At 40.6% G+C, this 27,974-nt stretch overlaps 1 protein-coding gene across 6 annotated transcripts; it reads left to right on the top strand.

Moving 5' to 3' along the window:
- The first annotated feature begins 805 nt into the window (after positions 1-805).
- CCNT2 (cyclin T2) lies at positions 806-27,561 on the top strand. Of its 6 annotated transcripts, XM_051622924.1 has the most exons (10): positions 806-1,008; positions 1,773-1,854; positions 10,090-10,218; positions 11,857-11,917; positions 12,840-12,902; positions 19,213-19,258; positions 20,592-20,755; positions 22,640-22,710; positions 22,940-24,089; positions 24,188-27,561. In XM_051622924.1, exons 1-10 carry the CDS (start codon positions 809-811, stop codon positions 24,250-24,252), a joined length of 2,031 nt encoding a protein of 676 aa, XP_051478884.1. In that variant the 5' UTR covers positions 806-808; the 3' UTR covers positions 24,253-27,561. The 6 variants fall into 6 exon arrangements, with proteins under 6 accessions (XP_051478884.1, XP_051478887.1, XP_051478888.1 ...); XM_051622927.1 differs by having other exon boundaries at positions 1,780-1,854; positions 22,940-27,561; XM_051622928.1 differs by lacking the exons at positions 10,090-10,218; positions 11,857-11,917; positions 12,840-12,902 and having other exon boundaries at positions 22,940-27,561.
- The last annotated feature ends 413 nt before the right edge of the window (positions 27,562-27,974 follow it).

Genomic DNA, 27,974 nt, shown 5'->3' with positions numbered 1-27,974 from the left:
TCCAGATGCAGGATCTGCTGTGGTTCTTCCTAGATGAAAGCATCAGCTGGATTCTGGCTACTACCCAGGCCAGGAACCGAACCTCTCCGGTTTTCCTGCCGTGCCTTTGAGGACATGAAAAACCTCTCCACCTTCTTCTCCTCGCTGCCTCTCTCCCCAGCACAACGATTCACCCGTATCAAGCATGTCAGCCCTTGGAACAGATGTTCTGTCGCTCCGGTGCCCCCATGCGAGTGCCCCAAGCGGGGACACGGAGGGCGGCCGGGGCCGCCGCCGCCCCGGGGACAGCCCCGGGACAGGGACACGACCGCGGCACCGGGACAGCGCTGCTCCTTCCGCGGAGAGCGGGGCTTTCCCCTGCCGAAAACGAGCGAGCAGACAAGACGCCACCAACGCCCAACAGCCCCGAGGCCGCGGGCAGCGCGGGCAGCCCCGGCCGCGGCGGGAGGAGCCGGGAGGAGCGAGCGGCGGCGGCCCCTGCCGCGCAGCTGCCCCCCCGGCGGCGGGAGGGCACCTCCCCGGGCAGGAGGGCACCTCCCCGGCCGTGATCCCGTTGTTTATCCCTCCCTCCCTCCCTGCCCGCCCCCGGCGCGGCCACAACTCCTGCCGGAAGCCGTGACGCCGGCGGCGCTTCCGGCCGCCACAGCCCCGCGAGAGGCCGGTTCCGCGGCCGCTCTTGCCGCCGCCGCGACTCTATGGTCGGGGGGGGGGGTGGGGGGTGCGCATAGGCGGGAGGCCGGCGCAGCTCTCGCGAGAGGCGGGCGCGGCGCCGCGCGCTGGCGGGGCGGGCGGGGAGGAGGGAGGTGTCATGGCGGCCGCGGGCTCCGGCGCGGGCTGCGCGGCGCGGGGCGGCGGCGGCGGCTCCTCGGCGGCCTCGCGGTGGTTCTTCAGCCGCGAGCAGCTGGAGAACACGCCCTCCCGGCGCTGCGGCGTGGAGCCCGACAAGGAGCTCTCCTACCGGCAGCAGGCGGCCAACCTGATCCAAGACATGGGCCAGCGCCTCAACGTGTATCCGAGCCGAGGCCTGTGCAGTGGCGGGGGGAGGGAGGCCGGGCAGGCCCGGGGCCGCCACCCGGCGGGAGGGACCGCTGCCCCGGGACCCGCTGCGCTCCGCGGGCAGCCCCCGAGCGGCGGGGCGGGCTGGAGCGGCGGCCCGGAGGCACAGAATGGGAGGAGGAGCCTGGGGCAGCCCCCGCTTCGCCGCCTTTGTCGGCGGGTGAGGGAGGGAGGGAGGCGCGGGCCGGGCTGGGGCCGCCCCGGGGCCCCCGGCAGCCCTTCCGTCCCTTAGCTGCGGGGCGAGAGGCTTCTCCAGTGGTCCCGGGTGCTCGCGGGCTCGTTCTCCTTGAAGCGGGCATCTCCTCCTCGCTCCTTTTTAACCCGATTTTTTTTTTTATAAAGGTTAAATAGACTAAAGCCGCAGCCCCCCCCCGACAAAAAAAAAAAAAAAAAATAGTTGAATTAGAACAAAACAAAAGCGCTTGACACGGTATTTAAGTGCATGTCGCCTATGGAGTAGTTTTCATGCAGCGGCTGAGACGTGGCTGATCTGGTATAGGAATCTCCACGTTGTCTATGAAACAGATGGAAAAGATAGGTGTTAATATTGGTTAAGTCTGTGTTGTTATCAGTTAAGTTCTGAAGTGTCACGTCCTTAATTAATTTGGAGCTGAAGACAGTATCTTCCAGCAGTGATTGATGTAGAAAGCACATCACTTTCAGTTGTTGTAAACAGTTTTCTTAATACGTAGCATTTCCTTAATTTAATCTTCCAGATCTCAGCTTACGATAAATACTGCAATTGTGTACATGCACAGGTTTTACATGCATCATTCCTTCACAAAATTCAATCGAAATGTAAGTATTATTTTTGTACGTGATAATAACATGCCTGCTTGGCAGTCTGACTGACAAGTGTTACATTCCTGTGCTGGACTGTAAAGTTTGGTTTGCTGATAGGACTTCCAGCTGCTTATCAGTGGTTAAGAAGCAATAATGATACTTCCTTTCAACATTGAGTTGTTTTAGCTGGTGGCAATTAGATTTGATCTTCTGCCATAAAAATAAAAAGATAGGCACCATCAGCAAACCCATTTCAGATGTGAGAGGCAAGTATTTAGATGTTTCAAATCTGGCTAGTGCTCATGTGCTGTAGTTGGAAAGGCTGATGTGTAGGAACACACATTTTTCATAATGAAGTCAGTGGCAGTGACAATTAGAATATGGTTATGTGTGTATCCATATGGATTATGTAGCTGTTCTTAAAAAACAGCATAAATTCATGTAACTAGTTTAGTCTTAAGCAGCTTGATGAGAAGTCATATGAGACATGGAAAGTCTTTAAATCTGATGAGAAAATGCTGGCTCTCTTTCTAATGAACAAGTATGCTGAACCTAAATACAGAGTATTTTATAAAGAACTAAGTTCTTCTGTAAAAATACTCTCTAGTTAAGTGATTTTTCTCATAGGTATGGAACTTGAGGTCCCAACTTGAAAATTTTAAGACTTATGTCCAGTACTGGATGCAATAGTGAGAAGCACACTAATGTTCTAGGTATTTTTGTGGGTTTTGGTTTGTCTTGTTTTTTTAAAAGTACTTTGCATCAATATTTTATACCAGTTTTGCAAGAACAGTTAATAATGGTGGTGGTGTATCACTAAATGGTGAGGAGGAGTTTTCTCGGATCTTGGCTTTTCATGAGAAAAGAAAAAGATAGACTGTAACAGATAGTATGGTCTAGGCCAGAGCAGACCTTGGTCTACCAAGGGCTAGAGTCTTGCAGATCTTGCCCTGTGTGAAGTTTGGGCAGTGCACAGTGGGTTACAGTGTTAGCCAACTCTTGTCTGGTGTGGATTTGTCTGTCCTTGTTGGCTGAGCAAATGGGTATCTTATGTGGTGTTTATTTGGCAAGAAAGGCATAATCATATGTAAATACATTTCAGAAGTAGTATCTGATTGTTTTGTTTTTAAATCTGTGGTAAATTTAAACTTGCAGCAAGCTTGTTACCAAAACTGTGGTGTTAACAGGTCTTTATGTAGAAAAAGCTGAGTGTTTTAAGTGCAACCTTGGCTAAGTGTGCATCAGCCTAAAACACTTCAGCTAGAAGAAATAGGGTTGTAGGGGTTTTTTATGTAGTGATAGTGAACTATATATTGAATGGATATACATTTAAATAAAAGTCGTTTCCTAAAACAGTTTTCTAGTTTTAGAGCAAGAGTAGCACATGTGAGAATCGAGTTCCAGCAGGCTTTGTGGTGGGATATACCCTTTGAAAATGTTGCTGTGATAAATCAAGTGAAAGCAGTAAAAGAGCTGTTCCATCTTTCTCTCCTCTGTGGACCTGCCATGTAGCAGGAACCTGTAGCCAGGGGAAGAGGAGCTGGTGAGGCACTTTCCTGTGACTGTGGATGGTTTGTGGACTGGATAAACTAGGCAGAGCTTCTTGGAATGGAGAGGTCACTCTGTGTAGAGCTGCTGTAGCAGGGGTTAGTGTTCTATACATCACCTGCTAGATTACCAGTTTGTGCTGTCATCTGGTAATCTAGGACAGACTTAGGTAGCAAGAAGCTTTAGCTGCTGTGTGAAGGTTTTCACTGGACACTGGAAAATGCCAGTCACTTGGGATGGGAAGTACAGCAGTATTTGGATATTTAGTGCCCTTAAGTTACATGTATTAATGTTAACATTCACAAGTAAGCTATGTAAGGGCTGAATGCCATGGAAACTGCAAGTATTGGGGGGTGGGAGTGTATTGTTATGTTACTTCTCATGTAGTTGTCTTCAAATAAAAGTTAAATCAGGTACATTGCAAGGTGGCAGTTAGTAGTATTGATTACTGCTGAATTACTTTGTGTAGTGAGTGTAAGGCCAGACAGCAACTTTGTGTGTGTGCTCATGGGCAAATGCATGTTCTTATGTATTTTCCTATAGGGTAAAGGGAGTGGTCTCAAAGTGAATGTGAGTCACTTATAAATACTCCCAAACCATCTGTCAGGTTCTCTGCAGAGAAAGCAAAAGCTGAGGGCTGTAATAAATACTTAATATCAAATCTCCAGAGTACTTGGCAAGCTGAAAAATGTGACAATATTCATCAGCTGCAAGAAGGAACTAACCCTTAGAAATCAAGTAGTAAGATACTGGTAGTCTTGAAGCTAAGCCCTAGCTAGAGTTTTCTGCAGTTTATGGTGTGTGTGTGTAGTTTATTCATAGCAAGAAGGAACCTGAAGGCTGTCGTTGGAAAGTTACATGGCCAGTAGTCAGAATGCCTTACAATCTCCAGCTTAAAAAAATGTAGCCTTTGTTTTCTTGTTTTATTGGTAGATTAATGTTTTCAGTCAAGTAATTAGCAGTTGCATATTTATGATCATGTATAATTGCTGGGTTATACAAATATATATGTATTTTTACATAAAAGTCATGTGTACTTAATTGTTAATAAACAGGTCTTCCAGGGAAAGCTCATTTACTCAACAGCTGTTGTCTTAATTCTCTTTTTTTTTTTTTACCCCTCAATATAAGATACTGCTAAGCAATTCTACAGGCTTTCAAGATTTTGAGAATCAACTATGAATAGGGAACAGAATTCACAACGGTATCTTCTATCTGTAGAGCCACAGGGGTGGCACATAGCAGATAATGTCCTCTTGGTTCATGTTGCAATTATTACATTTACTGTTCAAGTCACCAAATACCCATTTGTTGTGATGTTACAGTGGGCTAGCAAGTCACTGTTGAATTGCTATGGATTATCCAAGAAGTACATACCTTCAGGTGCAAAGAGGAATGTGTTGGGGTTAACCTCTCAAAAGAGGTTAAGACCTTGCAAGGTAGCTGTGCCCCAGTAATAGGATGGAAACTTGCTTTACCAGTTCTGATAAGGAGAACTGGATGCCCTGGCTACTAGTTTTCCTTAGCCATTAAAATGACATTTCAGAAACTGCTATGAATCTCCTTAGCAGTAGTACAGATTTTTATTTATACATTACTGTTGACCAGGGTGTGCTAACTTTGGTTTGCTGAGTATAAAGTTAGTCAGTGTTAATATGGGGGGTGGAGAGAGCTTGCTGGCTTTTTATAGGAAATACTAGTCTGTTAAACTTCAAAATACTTTGAGAATTAAAATTATTTTGGAAATACTGTTTCTGTAGTACTGTGTGTTTGATATTACATAGCAGATGCCTCTTTAGAGGCTTATTCTTCAGTGCACTGTGGTTTGAGGAACAGAGAAGGGGAAAAAATCCTTGGTATGCTGGAAATGAGAGGTAAGGCATACAAATGGTAGCTGTATTTTTAAATATAATGCTTAGAAATGCCATGTGGAATACCAGCCAAGCAGTTGAAAATACACTTGATGATGTCAAGGGTTTTTTGTGTGACTTGCAGTGGAACTTAGTAAAGTGCCTAAAGAAGGCTGCAGAAGGATTTTTTTTCCCTGCAATACAAGGTAAGTGAGTTGTGTGGAGGGTATTTTTTGTTTCCCATCCCTCTGTATTCCCTTTCTGTTTCATGCCCTGTCCAAATTGCAGTATTAAACAAGTTGACTTTGCAATTGCACAGAGTTCTTTAAACTTTCACAATGTGCACCAAGCTTTAGTGAGGCTGTTCGGGACACTTCTGGTTTTAATCTTGCCATTTAACATTATTTGCCAGTTTTATGCAATGTGAGCTCCTGGTTATAATAAAAAAAACCCTTGGAACTATATTTTTTTTTTTGCACTTGAAAAACTTCTGTCACTAACTGGAACCACTTAATGTCTTAAGCTAATTTGTATCAAGTCCAAAACCTTTCTAATAGTGTCATTATAAGGGAGAGTTCTCAGGAATCTGCATGCATGCTGGAGATGTCTTCTGAGATTATTCCAGTTGCATTCATTGTAGCAACACTGTGTTTTACAGTATGTCATATACTTCCTAAGTGAAAATGGACTTATACCACCTTTACAAATAAAACCTGCTGTATAATGGTCTTGGACTGTCAGAATAGGGCTCTCAGGTTTTGGTGTTTATATTTCAGTGCAAAAATGTGATTTAATTCCATAAATCACATGTGGTGTTCTGAAGATATTTCTCAAAATCTTGAAGAATATTTTGGGTGCACAGTAGATAACTTTTAAAAATTACTCTGCTTATTTTATGTCAAATGAAGATGTTTATATATAGGAAGCTTACAGCTTTGTTAAGTCTGTGTGTTTAATTTTGCTTTTTTTTGTTCTACTTTGGCTTTTCTGCCATTTAGGAGAATTGGAAATGAATGAAAGCATTTGAGTAACTTTGCCAGTTATACACTTAGCAGGGAGTGTTGTCTTCACTGAAGACTGTGTTCGTGCCAAGTCTGACATTTTATTAGGATGTCTATTTTCCTGAATAAATTCCAAGGGAGACAAAAATACTGACCTACTCTGAACTGGGAACAAGAATCCTAGCTCTTGACAAGATAAAGGCCTGAAATTTGACCAGAAGCCAACACTTTTTGGAAATAGATAATTGGGGTGTTCATAGATCTCTTTTGAACCAGAATTAAATGCCAGTTAATCAGTTTGGCTTAAATCAGCCTCCAGAACTGTGTTTGATAGAAAGTCTTGAAGATCAAGAATTGTGTGGAGACTTCTTGGCCAGAACTGTTATGTTCCAGTAAATTAGAAAACACTCAAGTCAGCTTGATGAAGTAGGTGCTTTTTTGGAATGAAGTAAAGCTTCAGTGCAGTCAGGGATAAAATAATATTGAGAATTTGCTAATTACTTATTTGTGCAGTTATTGGTGACTTAGTTCAAAGAATGTCTCTGAAACGTAATTATTTTCAGCCATGGTAACTGGAGGTTGATTTTTCAGGAAGGTAAATTGAAAATTCCATGTATGTGGTAACTTCACCCACAAGCTGTGTAGGAAAAGATCTTGTGTTAGGATGTATTTGACTTAAATTTGTATGCAAAGGTAGAAAAACCTGTAAGGTCTGAATGCAGGTACTCGGGAATAAGTGAGTGGTGCTTGGTGGGGGTAGGAAGGCTGGAGGAAGGGGGGCAGCAGCAGGGAGCAACATTCAGTGCTCACAATGCAGTTGCTTTTGTTCTTCAGCCCAGCAGTAAGGCACTGCTGCAGATTACTGAGTGAATATCTGGGTTTGGTGATTTTTCTAAATTAAAAAAGGGGGGAAATAGTGTGATCCTGGGGAGATGGAAGGGATCTTCTATGTACTTTCTGTTGAAGCTTCTTCCCATCATCCATTCTATTTCTGATTCTACACTGCGTGACTTGACTTTCCTTAGTGACTTCACTATGCTGAGTCTTAGTTTTTAGTCCATCGTGGTTGACCTCATTGTATCCTTCTTCCAGAGTAAAAAAAAAAAATTGAACCATTTCTAGTCTCTGATGTCCTCATTAATACTTCCTTGTTTCTGTCTAGTGTCTTGTTGTCAAACTTGTTTCTTCGTAACTGTTGATCCTTAAATATTCCCAATTTCCTTTTTTCTCTCAGTCATTTGTGCTTCTCTAGCTTCCTGGCCCTGTCTGCTAATCTGGTGTTTCCTAGAAGCTCAGGTTTATGTCTGAGAATCCTTCCCCTTAGACTGGCGCTGGTTAGGAGCCTCAGAAACCTGCCTCAGTTATGCCTGTCCTAAATATCTGAAGCACACTGGGCTTATATGGATGAAAGAACTGTAGATGCCTTGGTTCTTGCATTACTGGGCTGGAGCACAGTTTGTTTGCTCTGTAAAATATATCGCATGTGTTGGGTTATACATGTGTGTGTGCTGCATCCCAGTGGCGTCCTGGGATGTATTAGAAGGGGTATGGTTAGTAGAGAGAGGTGCTTCTCCCCCTTTACCCTTGCCCTAGTGAGGCCACATCTGGAGTAGTGTCCAGTTTTGGGCTCTGCAGTTCACGAAGGACAGGGAACTGCTTGAGAGAGTCCAGTGCAGAGCCACAGAGAGGAACATCTCCCTTATGAGGAAAGGCTGAGGGAGCTGGGTCTCTTTAGCTTGGAGAAAAGGAGACTGAGGGGTGACCTCATCCATGTTTACAAATATGTAAAGGGTGAGTGTCAGGAGGACGAAGCAGGGCTCTTCTCAATGATGTCCAGTGATCGAAAAGGGGCAGTGGGTGCAACCTGGAGTATGGGAGGTTCCACGTAAACATGAGGAACAGCTTTTTCAGTGTGAGGGTGACAGAGCACTGGAACAGACTGCCCAGAGAGGTTATGGAGCCTCCTCTGGAGGCATTAAAAACCCACCTGGACACGTTCCTGTGTGATGTGCTCTGGGTGACCCTGCTCTGGCAGGGGGTTGGACCAGATCTTTCGAGGTTCCTTCCATCCCCTAGCATTCCGCAATTCTGTGAAAGCTGTTGATACTCTAGCTTTCTGAAGTCTAGAAGGTTTTTCCTTCAAACTTAGTGTTTAAAAGTTGATCTCCCAACTTAAGTGAGACACATTTCAAGTAATGTGTCCCTAGAAAGGAAACTTATTCCAGAATTTTGATTAATTACTTCAAGCAGTGTGGGTAGGAACTTCATAAATAACATCAGAAGTCTTAAATGACAATGTTAATATGGCCTTGTTCAGCAACATCTGACTTCAGGTTTTTATTTCATTAATTTGTAAGGCTAAAGTTACAAGCTTCTTAAAAAGAAAGCAGTTCTTTTGTCTCCCTTGTGGAAGAATTTGCTCCCTGTGACTTGTTCGGGGTGGTTTGAGGTTTTTTAGAATACTAGACTTTTTCATGGCACATTTCTATGCATCACAGGGTATCACCTTCCCAAGGTGTCAGTTTTCCTCAAGTCTGCAAACAAAAAGTTTTGCTTAAGATTCAAGTGGACATTTCAAAGTGATTTAAGGAGGGGAAAAGTATACCCTCAATTGAAAGCTCCTGAAATGTAATGGGTAGTTACTTAAATGTTGGATTCTAATTAGTTCATTGCAGTTTTTCATATATTATGAATTTTTATACCAAATGTTTCATTTTGGCATAAGAAAGGACTCTTTGCTGACCAGGATTTAAAAAAAAAAAAAGGCAAACCTTCCTTCCGCTTCAGGGGGAAGTATGGCTGCTATTCTGTTCATTCAGTCCAGTTCTATTTGGGCATTGAGTGCGAAATTCAATACCTGCACTGCTTGCACCATGCATTAATTAAATACTCAACAAGCAGCTATTTCAGTCTCTGAATGAATGCTTCATACTGACTTAATTTTAACCAATTTAATCTGCTTATGTCTACCTGAGAATTTTTACTGTCACTTTAGTTCCTGTTTAACATGGGCAACTTCTCTGTGCAAAGAGAACTCATTATTCCAAGTCTTTGATGGCTAGTCTTGTTCTGTGTATAGATAAATCAGTCACTCTAGCTGACAGCTAGGCATCAACGCTCTACCTCAGAGCTAACTCCTAGGTGGGACTGAACTTCAAATGGGTGCTTTGCTGCCAGCTTATGACACCTAGAATTTTATAAAAATTAAATGTAGTTTATAGTCTTTACTAACATTTGATTTAACTGGTGTTTCATGAGTCCTTGTGCTTTGTTCTTCAGATACTGCTAAGTATACTGTGAAGTTTCTGAGAGTAAGCTTTTACATATATAACCTATGTTTATGTAATAACAAGCTGTTTTTATTGAAGTCCTTTGCAAATTTTCTTACTTTTTAGGAGAGTCAAATGTTAGCAGAACTTGTGATCAACTGTTTGACTTTTACTGAAAATACAGTGTAATAGATCACTACTGTGCAAGAAATTTTATTAACTTTATCACGAAGTATATTTAACTTGAAACAGCCTGTTCTAGTGTGATTAAATCTTCTGGACTAAATCTATAGGTTTTATGTTGAACTAGAATTAGAATTAGTTTGGCCTCAGACATCTTGCACACAAGTGTAATTTAGCAGTTATGTTACTCCTCTGTGCTCCTTAGAGGATTTCATCAGTTATAAAATAAAACATGATGTGATTATTTTTGTTGCCTTGCATGATTTCAGAACTGTCTAAAAACTTTAAAATACACAAATAAATAAAACTTAAACCTTTTCTAATTACCAGTTAAGACTCTCCATAAAAATTAATGTCCTACTTGTAAAAAGTTTTAAAACACATGTTTTTCTTCTTCAGATAATAGCTCCTACGGCATTGTTTTTGGCTGCAAAAGTAGAAGAACAGCCACGGAAACTTGAACATGTTATTAAAGTAGCACATGCCTGTCTTCATCCTCAGGAGCCACAAATGGATCCAAAGTGTGATGTAGGTGGAAGCGATGGTTTTAAAGATAATCAGATGACACTTCATCTAATAATCTGTTACATTGTCTTGACTTGAGTTGTTGCTGTCTGCGAAAATACTTCTTGTATTTACACCATTTAAGTATCTTGTATCACTCAATGTAACTTATTAAAGACTCAAATTTTTGTGTTATGAAACTTGAAGAGATTGCTCCATCTCCAACTTGTATGGTTTGTAAGAAATGTATATGTATAGTACAAGATTAGATTAGACTTTAAGAGGCTTCATGCATGGTTTTGCAAGTCACACAATTCGTGCAGAGAGCAGTTTGGTACAGTGTTCCTCCTCAACCAGAGGCTCTCTGTGCTCCATAATCTGCATCCTGTTTTAAAGGAGGCAGTATAGTTGTTGGCTGCTGCCTCTGCTGTACACTGGTCCTCCTTTCATTTGCTGAGGTTTGTACAGCTTGCTTTATAGTTCATGTTTTCTTTGGTGAGATGAGTCTTCCCAAAACCAAACATACTGTGCTCAGTTCTGGGCCCCTTACTGTAAGGGGGACACAGGTGCTGGAGCATGTCCAGAGGAGAGCTGCCAAGCTGATGAAGTTGTATGAGGAGTGGCTGAGGGAACTGGGGATGTTTAGTTTGAAGAAGAAGAGGCTGGGAGGAGACCTCGTTGCCCTCTACATATGTCTGCCTGAAAGGGGTTGTAGGGAGGTGGGTGTTGGACTGTTCTCCAAAGTAAATAACAATAGGACCAGAGGAAATGGTGTGAGGTTTTGGCAGGAAAGGTTCAAAGTGAATATTACGAAGAATTTCTGTACTGAAAAAGTGGTCAGGCACTAGAACAGGCTGTCCAGGGAGGTAGTTGAGTCACCATCCTTCGAGGTTTTGGGAAATGTGTAGATGTGGCACTTCAGGGCATGCTCTAGTGGTTGAGGTTGGGGGTCGGGGGGGTTGTGAGTGTTTTTTGGTGGAGTGTGTGTAATTGGTTGTGTTTGTTCATTTTTTGTGTTGATGGTTGGGCTCAGTGATCTCAGAGGTCCTTTCCAACCATGACAATTCTGTGATATGAGGAAGTACGGTGGAAATACACCAGAGTTGTTCAGCTTGAATATCAGGTTGAGCTAGTTATACCCTGCTGGGCCTCAGCTGATGTGCAAAATTACTTTAGCACCTTTGCTATGTTCCCAGTTCTTGGAATGATACACGGAGGTGTGTGTATATATATGTGTGAGTGCATGTACATATGAGCCCACAATTTTAAGCTATCTTAATGCAGGTCAACCGAGTATCTCCAGCGGCACGTTAAAGTACTTATAAAATGGATAACCTGCCTAGAGATACTTGAGATGATTTGCATTGGCAAACCTTTGTAGTTCTTATAGCATCCCCCCCTTTCTCCCAAAAATGCTTTGCTGGGTATCATATATGAGATCCACGTAAGTAAATCTTGGTTAGGCTGGGGATATCTGAAGTAACACTTACACTGGTAGAAGAAAGTATTACTCCTGTGAAGCATTCTGAGTTGTCAGTTCTAACTGGCTTGGGTAGTGGTCTTAACTTGTGTTGCTAGTACCAGTATTCAATAGGAAGTGTATGATTAAAATTTTTATCTGATGGAAAGCTAGGTCTTGACCTGTTTGCTTATTTGTTTCAGGCATACCTTCAGCAAGCCCAAGAGCTGGTTATACTTGAAACAATAATGCTTCAAACTTTAGGTATGTCTTTCTTAATGCCTCTTGTGCAGCCAACTTTCCATGAAGAAGTAATGGGACCTAAGTAGCTGGATTTTTAGTGTGTTATTGGTGCACTAGAATTTTACTGGTTTTGTATACAACTCCTGACCTGTGAATTTAGTTTCAGGTTAGAAGTTGCTCTTGTGTTCACTTTGGAGGTAAAAATGCCTATCTGTGCTTCTGGAATAGATGTTTCTGACAGTTTTATGGAGTAGAAATGTGCACCCTTCCAAATAGATTTTACTCCAAAGTAGTTAACATGTTGATATTTCTCTATAAGCTATGTATGTGTTCTGAAGCAATTGGGAAGAGCTTTATGCCAAGTGCTCTTCCTTATTTTGTCTTTCAATAAAAGAACATCATGTAATTGAGCAGGGTTACTACCTCTGAACATTACAAGTCGTAGTGTTGCCATTTTATGGATTTGGTTAATTCCAAAATCTGAGATAGAATGTTCTCATAAGAAGTTCTTCTGACTATAGAGTAACGTAAAAACAGGTAATTACAGCTAGCAGGCCTGAGAATACTGTCTTACTCAGATATTCTTAAATACCATTTTGAATATATGAATAACAAAAGCTAACAGTAGTTACCTAATTCTTAAAATAGCATCATAAACAAAGAAAGGTTTCTTAGGTCACTGACCTACAAGTTGAGCTATGTTCAACTTCAAAAATACGGTGACTTTCCAAGCTTGAGGTTACTGAAGGAATGTTTCACCAGCAGATCCTGAAGTGGCTGCACCATCTACCATTCAAAAGTGTGGAAGTTAAGTAGTGTTACCTGATCTGTAGTGCAAAGGTTTAGCAAGTGTTCTAGGTCTGTGGGGAAAGCAAAGGTGTTTGGATTTTTTTATTTTACAGATGCAAATGTATAATTCTAAAACAAATTCTTAACTCTTCAGGTTTTGAGATTACCATTGAACATCCACACACAGATGTTGTGAAATGTACGCAATTAGTGAGAGGTCAGTGACTTTAACCACTTCTGTAAGTCCTTTTTTACCTTTCTGTAATATTTTAAGGTGATATTGTCTAATATGATCTAACTATATTATCCAAAGAGTTTGTTTAAAGCTAATTATTAAAAGCTTTAGTAACCTTTAGAGTGAGAAAGGGTCTAGTTCTCTGTCCTTCATATTCTTTTTTTCTTACTAGCTTTGATTTGATGTCTGTTCCATGTTTTCTTAAATGACAGAAGCAGTTAGTAATGGCAGACTGAATAGCCAACTACTTAGTATTTTTATGGGTTGATTGTTGTCACTCTGAAGTAGTTTTACCAAGTGAAGTTTAGTGTGCATATTGATTGATGTCTAATGCTAGCTTTCTGCCTAGCAAATCTTTTTAGATAATGAACTGAGGGATAGATAAAGTGCATAGCAGGTGCTATCACATGCAAATGTTTCAGAATGTGATTGTTTTTCTGGAGCAGGGTGTACTTATTTTGGATGGCAGCTCAAAACCCCAAACCTTTTGTTAAACAGTCATATCCTCTAACTTGTATGCAGCTCACTAATATGACTCTAGCTAAAAACCTGTTCTTCAATATTTTTGTTGAATTTTGGCACACCTTCTTAAATTCTTACATTTGTTTCCTTTGAAACTTTAAAAAAGGAAAAAGTCCTCTCCGAAGATGGAGGATGAAAAAAATAGCCATCAGTATTAAAAGCTCATAAAATAAGCTTTTCACTTTAATTATGTTCCTTAATTAAAAAGTGTTTGGAAATTATTAGATGGTGTTTGTTAGTCCTAAGTCATTAGTTGTTGTTGCACTGAAAACTGCAAAGTTAAGCGCTTTAACGTTTTTTTGAGGGATTTTTTTCCTCTATAAAATACAGGAAAGCTGCAACTTAATATTAATTAGCTCTGTTTTGTAGTAATTCTAGAATTAAAGTTGTTCTTTGAAAGAAAAGTGTCTCTCCCTCTCCTTTCTCATTTTAAAGTAGGATACTGGTGTAGTGTCCTCACAGTTGTGATTCTGAGTAGGACTGGTGTTGTGTGTAACTCATTGCATATTAAGTAGCTTTATTGCTATTCTTGTTATAAGATAATGATCCTCTTTACTTTCTGCCCAGATTTGATTGTGACTCAGTGCGTAAGTCTAATTGCACCTGAAGTCTCAACAGTCTGTGTCAGCAGCTCTGTAGGGTTTTGCTTTGGATTTTCTGTTGGTCAGGATAAATGTGAGCAGGTACTTCACCATTCTGTGGGAGTTCCTGCACTTCTGCTCGGTGGTGGGGACTGTGGGGAGGAGTGGCAAGCAACACTGTAGCTGCATCAGCATTTCCACATTATCAAGTGTATTTGACTTGAGCCTCCAGATGAAAGGCATACTGCTACACAAACTTTTATTTTCTGCAGTCAATGGTAGATACCACTCTAAGGCAGTTCAGGTTTTTCTTGTGTGTTTTGTATGCTACTTTTGTGTACTGGAAACATTCCTACATTGAAGGTACATGCTACTTTTTAAACTTGACATTTTGAAGCATAATATTCCACATCAGTACAGTTTAACAAAATACTTAGAATCCAAAATTATACCAAGTCTTGAAATCTGAAGATGCCAGGGAGGGCTGGAAATTCGTGTACCTCAACAACTGGTGGAAAGGGAATGTAATAGATCTGCTGCTTGTAAACCTGCTCACTGGAGTAGATGTTCTCCTTAGTCTGTGGATATGCAAATGGAATTGTTGTCAGCATATGCCCCTCCTAGGGGTAGCACAGGCTGTGAGCACAAGGCATGAGTACCTCATATTTAAAATGCTTAAAATATTTAAAATAAAATTTAAAAGATAATGCATAAATACATTTACTATAGTGATGCATGCGAGTCAAGCAAGTAGAGAATAATTGCTACATTAGTCTTTAGTACAGAGTGAATAAAGAGATAGACTTTTGAGCAGAGATATATATCTTCAAAGATGCAGTGGTGTCATTTTAGCTATCTTATAACATTTATTGTACAGTTTTTGTTTTAATGTGAATAGGTTAGGTGCAACACTTAGACTTAAAGTCCAGAAGCTTTCAAAATACGTGTAAGACTTGTCATTGTTAAGCCTTAAGTGCTTAAGGTAATGACAGAAGTTCAAGAAATGCAAAGTTGCTTCATCCAGTTCTGGTAACATGTCTTCTGGGACAAAAAAACACTATTTCAGGAGGCAAAGAGCTTATTAAAGCTGCTATTATTATAAAAATTATTATGATTAAGACCTTCAACTGTATTTTTGGGGTAGAAGGAAGGGAGGCATATGATGTGGTTGACTGTAAGTTTCAAAAGAGAGGGAGCAAAGTTAGCTGAGGTATGCAAGTGTATTTCAGGTTTTGGCTTCACCTGTGTGCAGTGAATTGCCATGTGGTGAGAAGATATGTCCTTGTCACTCAAACTTGCTGGCTGAACTTAAGTGGCTAAGAGGATGGCTGATTCTCTGTAACACTTTGTTGTCTTGCATCCACGGTAATGTGCTTTATGCTGTCACTGTTACCTGTACTAGTATGTAAGCTACCCTCCCTTTAAAAACAAAATAAATTAAAAAAAAGAGGAAAATCATGTTGTGTTGATGATGCTCAGAAGATTTGGCCAGGTGCTTTTTCAGAAGACTGTCTAGCCCTGTAGTGGCATACCAGAATCCATTGCTGGAAGCTGAAGATGAATGAGAATTGGTGCAGATAAACATAATGGCTTTAACATGTAACTGAAGAAGAAGCTGAATTCTTCATCTCTAAGCCTGAAAGGCTTTCTGAAAGTAGCATTAGGCAACACAGATCATTGTAGATATGGGGTAACTGGATGGAGACATAATGACTTATGATGTTCAGGCATAAGTTATCTAATTATTCCTTCTGGTTTTCAGAGATTCAGGGGTTCATGAAATGGTTCCATCTCTACAGTTTGATCAGTGTAGTAGACAAGGGAAATGGTGTGGGCTCAGTTGTTTTTTTCTGCACCATTCTTCCTCAGTGTCAAGATACTGAGAAGAGGAGACAAGACCATCATTCCTTAGGATCCCATGGGTCCTATAAGGAATCTGGAGACAGTGGATCTGTGAAGGCCTGTCAGCAAGCTTCAGTGCCTATTCCAAGGATGCTCCAGAATTGAAGAGAGAAGAAAAGAAGAAAGAAAAACAAAACAGGAAAGTCTGCTCCCCATGTTGAACTACCTTGATGGCTTGAATGCTAGTTGAATCATCAGCAAGGAAACTGCCCTAGTGCTGAGACCATAACTGGTCATCTTAAGTTCTGGTGCAAAATCAGTCTCTTCCCAGGCTGCTTCTGGTGGAACCTGAAGGGGAGGAATCTCCATCTTGGGAAGTCTTCAGTCATTCCCTTTTCTGTGTTGGTATACAACCTTCTTTTGAACCTGAAGATTGGATCTCAAGGATTTCTAGGATTGTTCTCGCTACTCTGCAGGTTATCAGGTATCTTGAACACCTGTGGTCCTTACTAATCTTTTGTGGAAATTGTACTGTCGGATTCTTCAAACAGGCTATAGTATCTGTGTGCACGGCTGCCATTGGTTAAACTGGGCTGGTAAAGACAAGGCAGCAGAAGAGGAAATGAATCTGAATTCATCTGCTTTATTCAGAGGGTATTCTGATGAGGAAAATTTATATCTTAGTATACTAGATGGTGTGAAAATATCTTAAACACCATCTGCATTCCAGCACTGCTACAGGCAGGTTTCATACACTCAGCTTTCACCTCAGGCTTTTGCAGACCCGTTCCCAAGGTTTTAAGTACTTTCAAGAACCCAAAGCCACCAAGACTGCTCACAGCTGGATGTCTACACCATGGCCTCCGCCAGCCCTTTCCCAATAGAGCAGGCATCCACCAGCATGCCTCCGTTCAGAGCCTGTGGCTCTTTTCCTTTTGTCCAGAAGGACTTCAACAAGCTCTCTCTCTTCTGATGTTGACTGGCTTGCCTGCAGTCTCCTCTTTCTGGGGAATGCTTGCATATGTTCTTGGGGTCCTAGGCATAGCCAGCTCCCACCCTTTTAAGGGTGACTTGGCAGTCACGTTTTCATTATCTCAAGATCCAAGATAACCTAGTGTTGAAGAAAGGACTCTGATATCTTGGAATTGCACCAGTTGAATTGTGTGGCTGTGCCCAGTAAAAAGCATTTTGGTTTCCACAGTAGACTTTTGGAAAGTATATTGGACAGCAAATCCTGTTTCAAAGTTTTATTACTACTTCAGTAATCCCCTGCCTTATGGTTGCTTCTGCAGAAATGAGGAAGGGTGGATGTTTTAAAATATTGCTGAATTATAAAATCTAAAACTGATCATGAATAGCCATAGTCATATGTCCTCTAAGTCATGAGTTACAACAGAGAAAGTCTACTGGTTTGTGCATTTGGAGATGCACTTTCCACTACTGCAAAGGGAATACCAAACTGAAATATAGGAACCAAAAATCATTAGCTTTAATTTTAGTGATGGATTCTACTAAACCAAAGTTGTCCTAAATGTAAGAGAAGAGTTTGGGCTGGGTGTTTTCACTTGTGCCTTGGGTTACCACAGGCTTCAGTTGTGCACTGAAATTTCTTGCTCGTTCTGGCAATGATGAGTGTTTAGGTGTAAGTTGAAACAGTGCCATACTGCTTGTAGTATAGGTAAGGTATTTAAGCACATTAATTTTTAATTGAGGCTAAAATGTGTGTTTCAAGATGTGATTCTTTTCTTCCAGGTGTGTGTTTTGATTTACTCAACTTTCAAGCTGATGTTAAATAGAAGTTTTCTGGCATCTGCTTTTCTTCCTTACTCAAAAGGGACATTTCAGTGAGAGTAGAGGTGCTTCTTGGTCCAGTCCCTTAATTCAAACTTGTAACTTTACAGACTATAGAAATAATTGAAGATCCTTTAAACATTATTTTGATGAAAAATGAAGAGCAAGACATCAGTTTCAGTCTTATTCAACCATTCTGTATTTTCTTTTGTTACGGTAGTCTCATTTCACTTTTTTGGTAATGCCTTACATTTTTTTGATGGGAGGGACAGGAAAAGGTTGTGCTCCATGGTTATCTGGCACACAATTGTTATTATAATTTGCAGAGTAAATATTACAGTATAACACTGTCACACTGTCAGTTCACCTTTTGATTATTACGGATTAGAATAATTTGTGTGGAGGAACAGATCCTGTTACCTTGCTGCTTCCACATTCTTAGATTGTGGCACTGCCCAGCTGTGTAGCATAAAGACACAACTGATTTATACTCCCTGGCAATCATTAGAAGCCAAGTTAAGTGCTCATGTTTTTAAGATGCTTTTTAAAAATCTAAACTTTTAAAGCCATTGCAGTCTTGAGCAAACTTTAAGGAAATACTATTATTAAAATAAAAGATTAACAATATTCCCTTTGACATAAAAATTAAACAACACAGTTTCTGCAGGTAGACTGATTTCAAGTGATAGTGTCAAAGTAAGAATTCGACGAAGGCAGCATTCAGTCTCCAGTTAAAACCATTGTGCCCAGCTATTCCATTATGTGCATATTACAGTAAGTTCTCTTACTTGAGTGAGGAGCTTTTGGGGTGTCCGTGGTTGGGGTCAGTGCTAGGTGGCTGTAACAGCCCAAGTCATTAACTTCTCATTTCTGGCACATTGCAGTCTTGTGTGGGGATTTTTCCCTGACTGTAGCTAAAATGAAGTCCCTTGTTCCCTGTCGGAGCTTTGCCATAGGTTTAATAAATGTTATGAGTATGGTGCTCTTGATTAGAGGGAGAAGAAAACCCATTTAGTGGGAGCTTGGTGTGTTGTAGGGCTTTGGGAGAGAGAGGTGGCTGGTTTTGAGGGGTGGGAGGGGTGTTCTCCATCTGTCCTGCCGTGTTCCTCTCCAAGAGCAGAATTTGCACTGTGCTATGAAGTGGCTTTTATGGACTGCCCTACTACAGTCCGAGGCTGAGCTAGGGACCATCTGTAACTGAGGGAGGAGAAGCAGGCAGTCCTAGAGGACCATCTGTAACTGAGGGAGGAGAAGCAGGCAGTTCTAGAGGAGAGCGTGCTTATGTGGGATATTTGCGGGGTCTATAAGCAAAGGGAAACACCCTGGGGGTTGTACAGCAGGAGGGCAGTGAGTGGAATGACTGGCCACTTACTGAAGGTAATAGGCTCTTCGGTATCTTGGAAAAAAATATTTTAAAGGCCTAGCTAGCTAAATGCAGATCACTTCTGTGAAAATAACAAATGGTGCTTTTTGGATGGTAAAATGGCTTTAATTTTTGGGTTGAACCGGACAAGTTTGTGCAGAGACTTAACTTCTCCATTTTTCTTCTCTTACAGCAAGCAAGGATTTGGCACAGACATCCTATTTCATGGCTACCAACAGGTTGTTATCCTGAACCTCTTTGTTGCACTGTTGTAGCACACTATAGCTTCCTTTACTGCAGGGCCCCCAGTATGTGTCTTACCCTTGTTGCAACAGGAGACTGGGCCATCTCCAGTGGTGGTACCTTCCTGTCTGCAGTGCGGTGTATTGTACAAGGGCCTGATGGCACAGAGGGGTTAAATGCACAATGAGAAGTGTAGTGGTGCTTTCTGATGACATTTTCTCGATTGTGAGTGCATAAGTCTAAAATTGGTAGCCTGAATAGCAGCTAAAGATTACAAAGAGCTAAACTTAACCTAGAAATCCGAGCATCTTGGTAAGTACAAAACTATTTTTAGTTTACACTTGTAGTTAATGGCAGTTTTCTCTTTAGTTTAAATATACTGATCCAATCTTAACTTATAAAATTGTAGCGGGCCTAAGATATTTTTAAGTAGCTGAATTTTCTTTTCAGATAGACTAGTAGTAGTCCAATGTTCTTCCTTTCAGAAACAGCACTTTAATCTTAATATATCGTTTTAAAACTTAAGTACTTCTATAAATTTCAAGTTACAGGATCCCAAATGGGGATTGTGTATCCATAGCCTCTGTAGAAAGGTGGGATTTGAGAGCAGACTTGAGTCTTGATTTCTCGATTACTTCCGTTTACTTCTTGCAAAACAACTTTGAGCTTTATTGAAGAGAATTATCTTATATGTCATTTTTAAGCAATATCTGCTGGTTATTAGAGCTCTTCCAAATAAGTAATTCTTGGTTGTTCCTTGATGGGCAAGGTTGTGTATTTGAAACAGCTGTTAAGAAAAGCTGTGATAAAGCAGTGAAACTGAACCATTATCTTTGTGCTGCTGCCAGCTGGAAGCTGAAGGCAAGTTCACAAGTTTCACAAATCCAGGCCAAGTGAAAGCTAAGCCCACAGGAAATGCACTTGGCCACTGTGGAACTATTGGGTACCTGCTTCTAATTGTCTCCTTTAGAAATGGCATAATCAGCTGTATGATTTTTACTGTAACATTATAACTGACCATATTATACCTTCTCTTTAGTACTTAAGTACAGTAGAGTAACTGGTAAATTTGTTTTCTGTTCATTGCACTTTTTATAGCAAAATAAAATTAAGCTTTTCTACCAGACAAATGCCTTGCCCTTTGTTTTCTTAAGGCAGTAACATATCTTACAAACTTAACTAAAAAAAAAATGTTCCGTGATCTAATGTTTAATTGCTGTTGCTTGGCAAGTTATCTTATTCTGTATGTTAATGGTTGGTTTGTTTGGGTTTTCTGTTTTACATGTTTGATTTCCTTTGGTGTTCCCCATTATGGAATCTGTGCAACAGTCTTCACCTTACGACATTCTGTCTTCAGTACAAGCCTACAGTGATAGCATGTGTGTGCATTCACTTGGCCTGCAAGTGGTCCAACTGGGAGATTCCAGTATCAACTGATGGAAAACACTGGTGGGAATATGTAGATCCTTCAGTTACTCTAGAATTACTAGATGGTGAGTAACACTGCCTTTTCATATACTGACCATTGAAGGGTTTATTAATGTAAAAATGGGAGCATAGTATAACAAAAGCAGAACTTTAAGACTTAAAGTCTCACCACCTTCATGTACTGGATCCTGGGGTGAGAGAAAAGCACAGGAGAGGGGAGACCTTCAGAAGACAAACTTAGGTTTTGAGACACGTGTCATTTTGTGGGCTGGGGCATCCACTGACTTTTTGTAGGTGCAGGGTAGAATCTTGCTTTTAAGTGCTGTCCAGAACCAGGAAAGAGATGAAGATCTACCAGTGCAAATCTGTGCAGTCCTGATCATTTTATGTACATCACTGGTCAAAGTTCATGACTTCACTGTCACCGAAACAACTGTTCTCAAGGCTATGCACACACTTGCCAGGTTTATGAAGGTAGTTCTATGTCAGCAATTGGGTATAGCTTGTGATAACCTCAAACTCTAGCAAAATACTTTTTTCTGGTTAAATGGCTTCTTTCCAGAAGAAAGCATATCCCTAGAGGACCATATACTTGGAAGTTCACCATCCTTTGAAATAGTACTTACTACAGTGGAGTCTGAACGTAGGGCCTGCAGATGCTACAGCACGGGAGGTGGCAGCTTCTGGGGCTCTCAGATCTATGTGCTGGACTTGGCTGTTCTAGAGTGGAACATTTATTTCACAGTAGTGCCAGAGACCTCCACAGTAGTGCCAGAGACCTCCAGGCTTGGTATGGCCCAGCAGAGCTCCCCATGGCCTGCTTTTTTGCCCTCTGCTGAGCTTTTATTGCCTAATGGCAATATTTGTTTTTTTGAAAGTGAAAACTTGAGTAGATGTCATGTGAAGCACCGAAACAGATTGAGCTTGAAACAGCAAGTTCAAATGTGTCTGTCTTAGTAGACTTCTTCAAGTCGTATCTTTAGTTTCAGATGTCCCTCTGCCTTCCTTCTGGTCTGGCTGTTGGTTTTGTGTGTTTGGTGAGCAAGTGTCATTTTGATTTTTAAAATCCCATGAGATGTGTGCTACAAGCTCACAGTGAATACCACTTGATTCTTCAAGCATTTATGGAGCTGGCGTGTGTAATAGACTTGGGCAGACCAAAGTGCTGAGACAGTTTTGCACTTGGGAGCAGCTTGGTTTATAACTTCCTTGTTGGAGTTCTGGAGGAGCCAGTTCTTCCAGACGGGCAAGCGATATACGTTTGCGTTCAAGTTCTGACTGTACCTAATTTTTAGCTTGTGAGTAAAATTAAATTTTGGTGGAAAGTATATTTGTTTGCAGCTGACAAGCATAGAGACCATAAAGGTTTCCTTGTGGACACATGAAAGGCAAAGATCTTCAGTTTTTAACACACCCAGCTACTTTGCTTTGCACACAAATTAATCAAAAACTGTTGTTTAAAACAGGGTGCTTCAAAGGGTCTGATGGCCTGTATTTTGTTCAGAGCTGTTGGTTGTTCCTGGACTTTGGTGGAATGACTGAAACTGTGACTTAGGAATTTGTATTTTAAAGGAAACTTAAACTTCATCCAGGAAATGTCCGAGCTCAGTGGCAAGTACCTAATTTTAGGAGCTATTGTTTGTACAGATATTTCTAGAAATTTTTGGTGCAACATATCCAGATTCTGCAAGAGTAAAAATAAAATCTTGAATTCAGACTTTTTTTTTTTTTAGGATGCATGTAGTGGCCAGAAGTCTGTCACACTGAAATAATGTGGCATTTTTTGTTCAACACTTGTCTAACAAAATTCTTCATTAAATACCAATTCAAATCATGCACAGCCTGTAGAAACTACTGCAAAAGCTGTTAGTCTAGAAAAATGCTTGAAGTTTAACGTGCTTATTACAGAATCAGATGTAAGAAATGGCTTTGGTTTTTTTCCTACCCAGAGCTAACTCATGAGTTTCTGCAGATACTGGAGAAAACGCCTAGCAGGCTCAAGAGAATTAGAAATTGGCGGGTAAGAAATTTTCCTATAACAGTGTCTAGCAAAAAGAGACAAACTTCTAGAATTATGAACCAAGGGAAAAGGTTTTAGTTGTATCTTATTTGCTCTTTATTCCTGCAGCTGGGTTGGGAGGGGGTGAGACCTTGAGTCAGCTCTTATCCTCACCTTTGAGATCAATTAGAAGATACTGTACAAGTGTCCAAAGCTGTGTATTTTCTCACATCTTTCCTTTTTTATTTAGGCTAATCAGGCCGCTAGGAAACCTAAAGGTGATGGAGTATCCGAGAACTCGCTTCTTGGTTCGTCTTTGGTCCAGAATTCCATTTTGGTGGATACAGTTACTGGTGTAGCTGCAAACACAAGTTTCCAAAAACCATCAACATCATTTCCTGGACCAGTACCTCTGACCTCAGGAAGTATTTCTGTTCCAGACAGTCATGCACCTGAAAATTTGGCAATACTAGCTCCAGGAATGCCAAGTACCTCATACAGTTTGGCATCACACCAGGAATGGCCTCAGCATCAAGAACAAACAAGGACAGAACAAATATACTCTCAAAAACAGGAGACATTGCCTGCTAGTCAGTACAGTATGAACTTCCAACCAGGGACGTCTGTACAGTTGCACTCTGGGGTACATCACAGACCTGACAAACTTGCTGAGCATTCTACTGTCAAACAAGAATATTCTCATAAGTCAGGAAACAAACACCATGGACAAGTTGCTGCTCCTGTAATCATTCCTCAGAAAATGTCTTTGGATAAATACAGAGAGAAGCGCAAACTAGAAACCCTTGAACTGGATGTGAGAGAACACTATGTAGCAACCCCAGGGGAACAGCAGCATAAAAAACACCTGCAGCCACAGGCAGGCAGCAGTTCTTCTGTTACATCTCCTATTAAAATGAAAATTCCTATTGCAAACGCAGAGAAGCCTGAAAAACACTTGTCTGATAAGAAAGAAAAGGGTGGCTCACTCAAACTCCGTATCCCAATCCCACCCACAGAAAAGGGTGCCAGTAAAGAGGAGCTGAAAATGAAAATTAAGGTCTCTTCCTCAGAAAGGCACAGCTCCTCAGACGAGGGTAGTGGGAAAAGTAAACACTCGAGTCCCCACGTTAGCAAAGAGCATAAGGAAAAACACAAAGAACACTCTTTAAATCGCCACCACAACGTTGGCCATAAGCACTCCCACCCGCACGGTGGTGGTGGCAGTGGTGGCAGCGGTAAGCATAGCACTGATGGAGTCACCCCAACTGTTTTGAGGAGTCCCGTTGGCCTGAGTGGTGATGCCAATTCCTCTAGTTCCAGCTCTTCAAGGAAGAAGTTGCACAGCAACGATGCTTCTCACAACCACCACTCCAAAATGAGCAAAAGTTCCAAAAGTTCAGGTAGTTCATCTAGTTCTTCCTCTGTTAAGCAGTATGTATCCTCTCACAACTCTGTTTTTAACCTTCCCTTACCCCCTCCTCCCCCTGTCACATACCAGGTGGGCTACGGACATCTCAGCACCCTCGTGAAACTGGACAAGAAACCAGTGGAGAACGGTCCTGATGCCCATCACCAGTACAGTACAAACAGCCAGCATATGGACTACAAAGATACATTCGACATGCTGGATTCGCTGTTAAGTGCCCAAGGAATGAACATGTAGTCAATTCTTAGGTTGTTTTTCTTTACGTTTTTGTTGTGTTTTTTTTTTAATTTAAGAATTGTTAGAATGGAAAACTTCCTAATATAGTAGTAGCAACACCAGCTGTTGCTGCCGTGGTTTCAGTATATGTAAGTGCTGCTTTATTATCCTTCACTCTGAAAAGAAGAGGTATAGTAAACAAGTCTTTATCTCCACAGATGATAGTGTTATAAATAATGTAATAGCATGGAAGGTTCAAAAATCTCAGTATTTCTACAGCTGCGGCTACAAACAGTAGGATGAGCGTCTGCTTTTAGGTGTATAGAATGCCTCCAGCATTGATTATTTATAATTTTGAATACTGCAGCCACAACTTTTTGTTGCCTAGTTTTTTGAATGAGTGTAATTGTTTTCTTGTGTATTTATACTGTATGTATGATTTGCATGTTTCAAAGATAAAGGGATTAAAAACAGTATGCTGACAACTGTTTACAAGAAAGTGGAGAAAAATGTACATACATTTTTGTATGTTTAGATATACCATAAATACTCAGGATCGGAGCTGCTTGTAAGTATAACAGAATACACATAACTTTATTTTAATCTTGCCAGAGTCCATCAGTTATCCAAACAAAGATGGCACTTTGTCTTGTTTATCTTTAAACTGTAGGCCTTATTGGAAGCCGCTTAAAAGGGACACTGCCCTAGAGAAGGTATCCAGTACCATGTAGGGTCATCAATGGACAGTATTACCAGGGAGGCAGGAAATTGGGTAGGCCTCTGCTTGCTTGTTATGGCCAGACCTCGGAAATGTCCCTAGTGTTCTGAAGGAAAAAGGAATTAAAATAAAAGTTTACATATTCTTTTGATGTGAAGTGCATTTAAATGTTTATTGGCTTGATGCAGTAAAATAGACACAGAGCTGTTAGTAATGGTTACGTAGGTTAATGTGACTGAACTGCAATTCATAACTGTCATTGTGGGAAAAATCCTCTTTTTTTAAAAAAAAAAAGTCATTATTTATTTTAATAGTAAGCAGGACTCACTGTTTCCATTACCATTTCAGAATAACGCCCACGTTCTGAAATCCAAAGTGTACTGGTGTGTGATGCCATATTTCTTTTACAGGTGACTGCAGTCCTCACAGTAAATAAAACTATCGATATCCCAACTTCATATTCCAACAATAAAATAGTTCTCATTGATTCTGTGCATTGTACTTGTCATTAGTTACCAAATTGGAAGATACACTGTTTTTTCAGCTCTGTGGTGGTTAAAAAAAAAAAAAAAAAACAAAAAATCAGTCTCCCAGTTAAGCCACTAGCATCCACTTTATCTGCCTGGGACTGTGTCAGTGGGGTGGCCTGGGTGCTGTTTCCAGGCTGTTTTTGCTCTGGAGAAGAAATGGCAGGTGTGAATGTTCTTGTGTTCTCAAAGCCAATACTGCAGCTCAGCAGCCTGGATAGCAGTGGACTGACTCTGGGTTGTTATTCCCAACTATACATAAGCTATGAAGTACCTCAGCACGCACTCAGTATATAGTAGCAGCAGCCAGTTTTTCAGTGACTTCTTTTAACTGAGAAGTGACCATGATGTGAAGTAACCTTTAGCTAAACCACCTCGTTCCCTTAGCGCTGGTGTAATCCTGCAAGTCTCAGAGCTGAAGTCTGAAGCTTGGCCCTTTCAGTTGCATTACTCACCTGTGCTTTAAATGATAAAACTGTTTGATATCTACCCCTTGGTAGTTGCTGTATTATGTAACTACAGGTATATCAATTACTATGTAATACTCTGTTTCCAGTAATGCAAACGCTTGTAATTACTTGAATAAGTTTTATTTGAACTATGGATACTTTTTTTTTTTTTTTTACACTTAAGGAATATTTAAATAGAAACCTGATTGCATTTTCTGCTAAATCAAAGCTTAAATCTTGGCCCGTGTACAAAATCCAACTCTGTCTTACCCCTAATGACTTGGTTATTTTTCTACATTTGGAATGTAACTTTGTTACATACTTCTGCATCGTTGAATATTTTCTATCCTTTTATAGTCTTTCCTTTCCATCTCAGTGTTACTCTTGGGTCTGATTTTTAACAAATGTAATCTGCATTATACACTGTCCTAAACTATAGTGTGGGCAGACAAATGAAATAGCAGTAAAATATCTTAATTTTTCTTTGAAGCACTACAGTACTTTTTTTTCTTTGAGTCTGTTTAAGTAGTTGTGCCATGAAATGCATCTTATACAGCCACTCTGGATAAGCAATATATTGTACTGTAAATATAGCAATTGCTGTCATAACTTGGGAGTTAAAATGTCTGGATGGTAACTAGTGCCTGTCTAATATATAAATTGGAAAAGATCATAGGTCTTCATCCTAAGGTGCTGTTTCAAAAGAAGTATTTCCTATTTTGATTCTGGGAAATTGTGAAATATTGTGGACAAAATGTTGCTATGCTACATTGAGATCCAAACAGTGATTTTTTGGTTTCTCTGTAAAGGATGTCCATAAAACTTATTGGTTTTGGTTTTCAATGTAATTGTAAATAAGTCAAACTGTACGTGTCCTTGTGTCTGAAAATAAATTGTGTGGTGATAGTAGGGGCTGAGGAGGAGGGAGAGGATATGCAACAAAATGCCATTAATTTTCCCTGACTAAAACCCAGGGCAAGATCAGTGAATTGTGTGAATTGCAGCCTGGCTGAGGTGCTCAAAATGAATGAAAATTAATGTGATCAGCCTCACAAGTGAAGGACTGAATACATGCAATAAAAGGCTAATAGACAACGCTACTACTCTGTTCATCACTTTGATTACAGGTTTTTTTTTTGTTTTTTTTACAAATTTGAGTACGTGCATTATGTAATTTGTAAAATGACACTGTAGTGGAGACTTTGCTACGACACTATTAAAAAAAACCAACAAAACTTCCCTTTTTGTGAGATAAGAGGTTTGTAGAATAGTGAGATCCTTGCGTACATTGAATCCTAATCTGTTCCTAATGGTGGGAGTGCTGAAGTCCTGTATCTCACTGTGATCTGATACTTGGGTATTTGCATAAAATGGCAGTTCTGTATACTCTTTTGGCTTACTGTATAATATTAATGTGTCATAGTAGCATAGAGTTGAATTTTTGAGGTACAGCCATTTGTGTGAGATTAGCAAAAACAACTTTATTTCTAAGAACTTGTAAAAAAAAAAGTATTTTCAATAAAATTCCCTACCTCACCTCTCTTGTGCAGAAATTATCCCATTTTCCTATGTTTAATTCTCCAACTTCATTTGTAAACACAAAGAAGATCCCATTTAAGTATTGTATTTTTCATCAAATCAATCAAATAGGGGAATGCTTGAAAGTCTGAAGTCTGATTTGTTTCCTTTGTGTCCTTTACATTAAGGTGATCAGGATTTTGATACCTGAAAAGCCAAGCCTAGAAATTTTTGCCATCTTAAGCTGCTCCCTTATTCTGGTGTGAGCTTCTGAGCATGTACCCTGTAATTTTGTTGTCTAGGGGCTGCCCATGCTTCATTTTTTAAATTTTTTTAAATTATTTCTTTTCAGCAATGGGCGTGGGGAGAAAGGGGTGGGTTACAAGACAATACCAGTCCTTTTGCAGTGAAAGGGACTGAGCAAACACTTT

The sequence above is a fragment of the Apus apus genome, chromosome 6 (assembly GCF_020740795.1).
Source record: "Apus apus isolate bApuApu2 chromosome 6, bApuApu2.pri.cur, whole genome shotgun sequence".
In the NCBI taxonomy this organism is placed as follows: Eukaryota; Metazoa; Chordata; class Aves; order Apodiformes; family Apodidae; genus Apus; species Apus apus.
The sequence above is the reverse complement of the archived record's forward strand: the minus strand, read 5'-3'. Positions and strand labels throughout refer to the sequence as shown.

What these genes read in the sequence shown, in the direction of transcription:
- CCNT2 (XM_051622924.1), top strand. Translation starts at nt 809, where the DNA reads ATGGCGGCCGCGGGCTCCGGCGCGGGCTGCGCGGCGCGGGGCGGCGGC. An exon ending in AAATGGATCCAAAGTGTGAT is followed by an intron (nt 10,219 to 11,856) that starts GTAGGTGGAAGC and finishes TATTTGTTTCAG; the next exon opens with GCATACCTTCAGCAAGCCCA. An exon ending in TACTCTAGAATTACTAGATG is followed by an intron (nt 20,756 to 22,639) that starts GTGAGTAACACT and finishes TTTCCTACCCAG; the next exon opens with AGCTAACTCATGAGTTTCTG.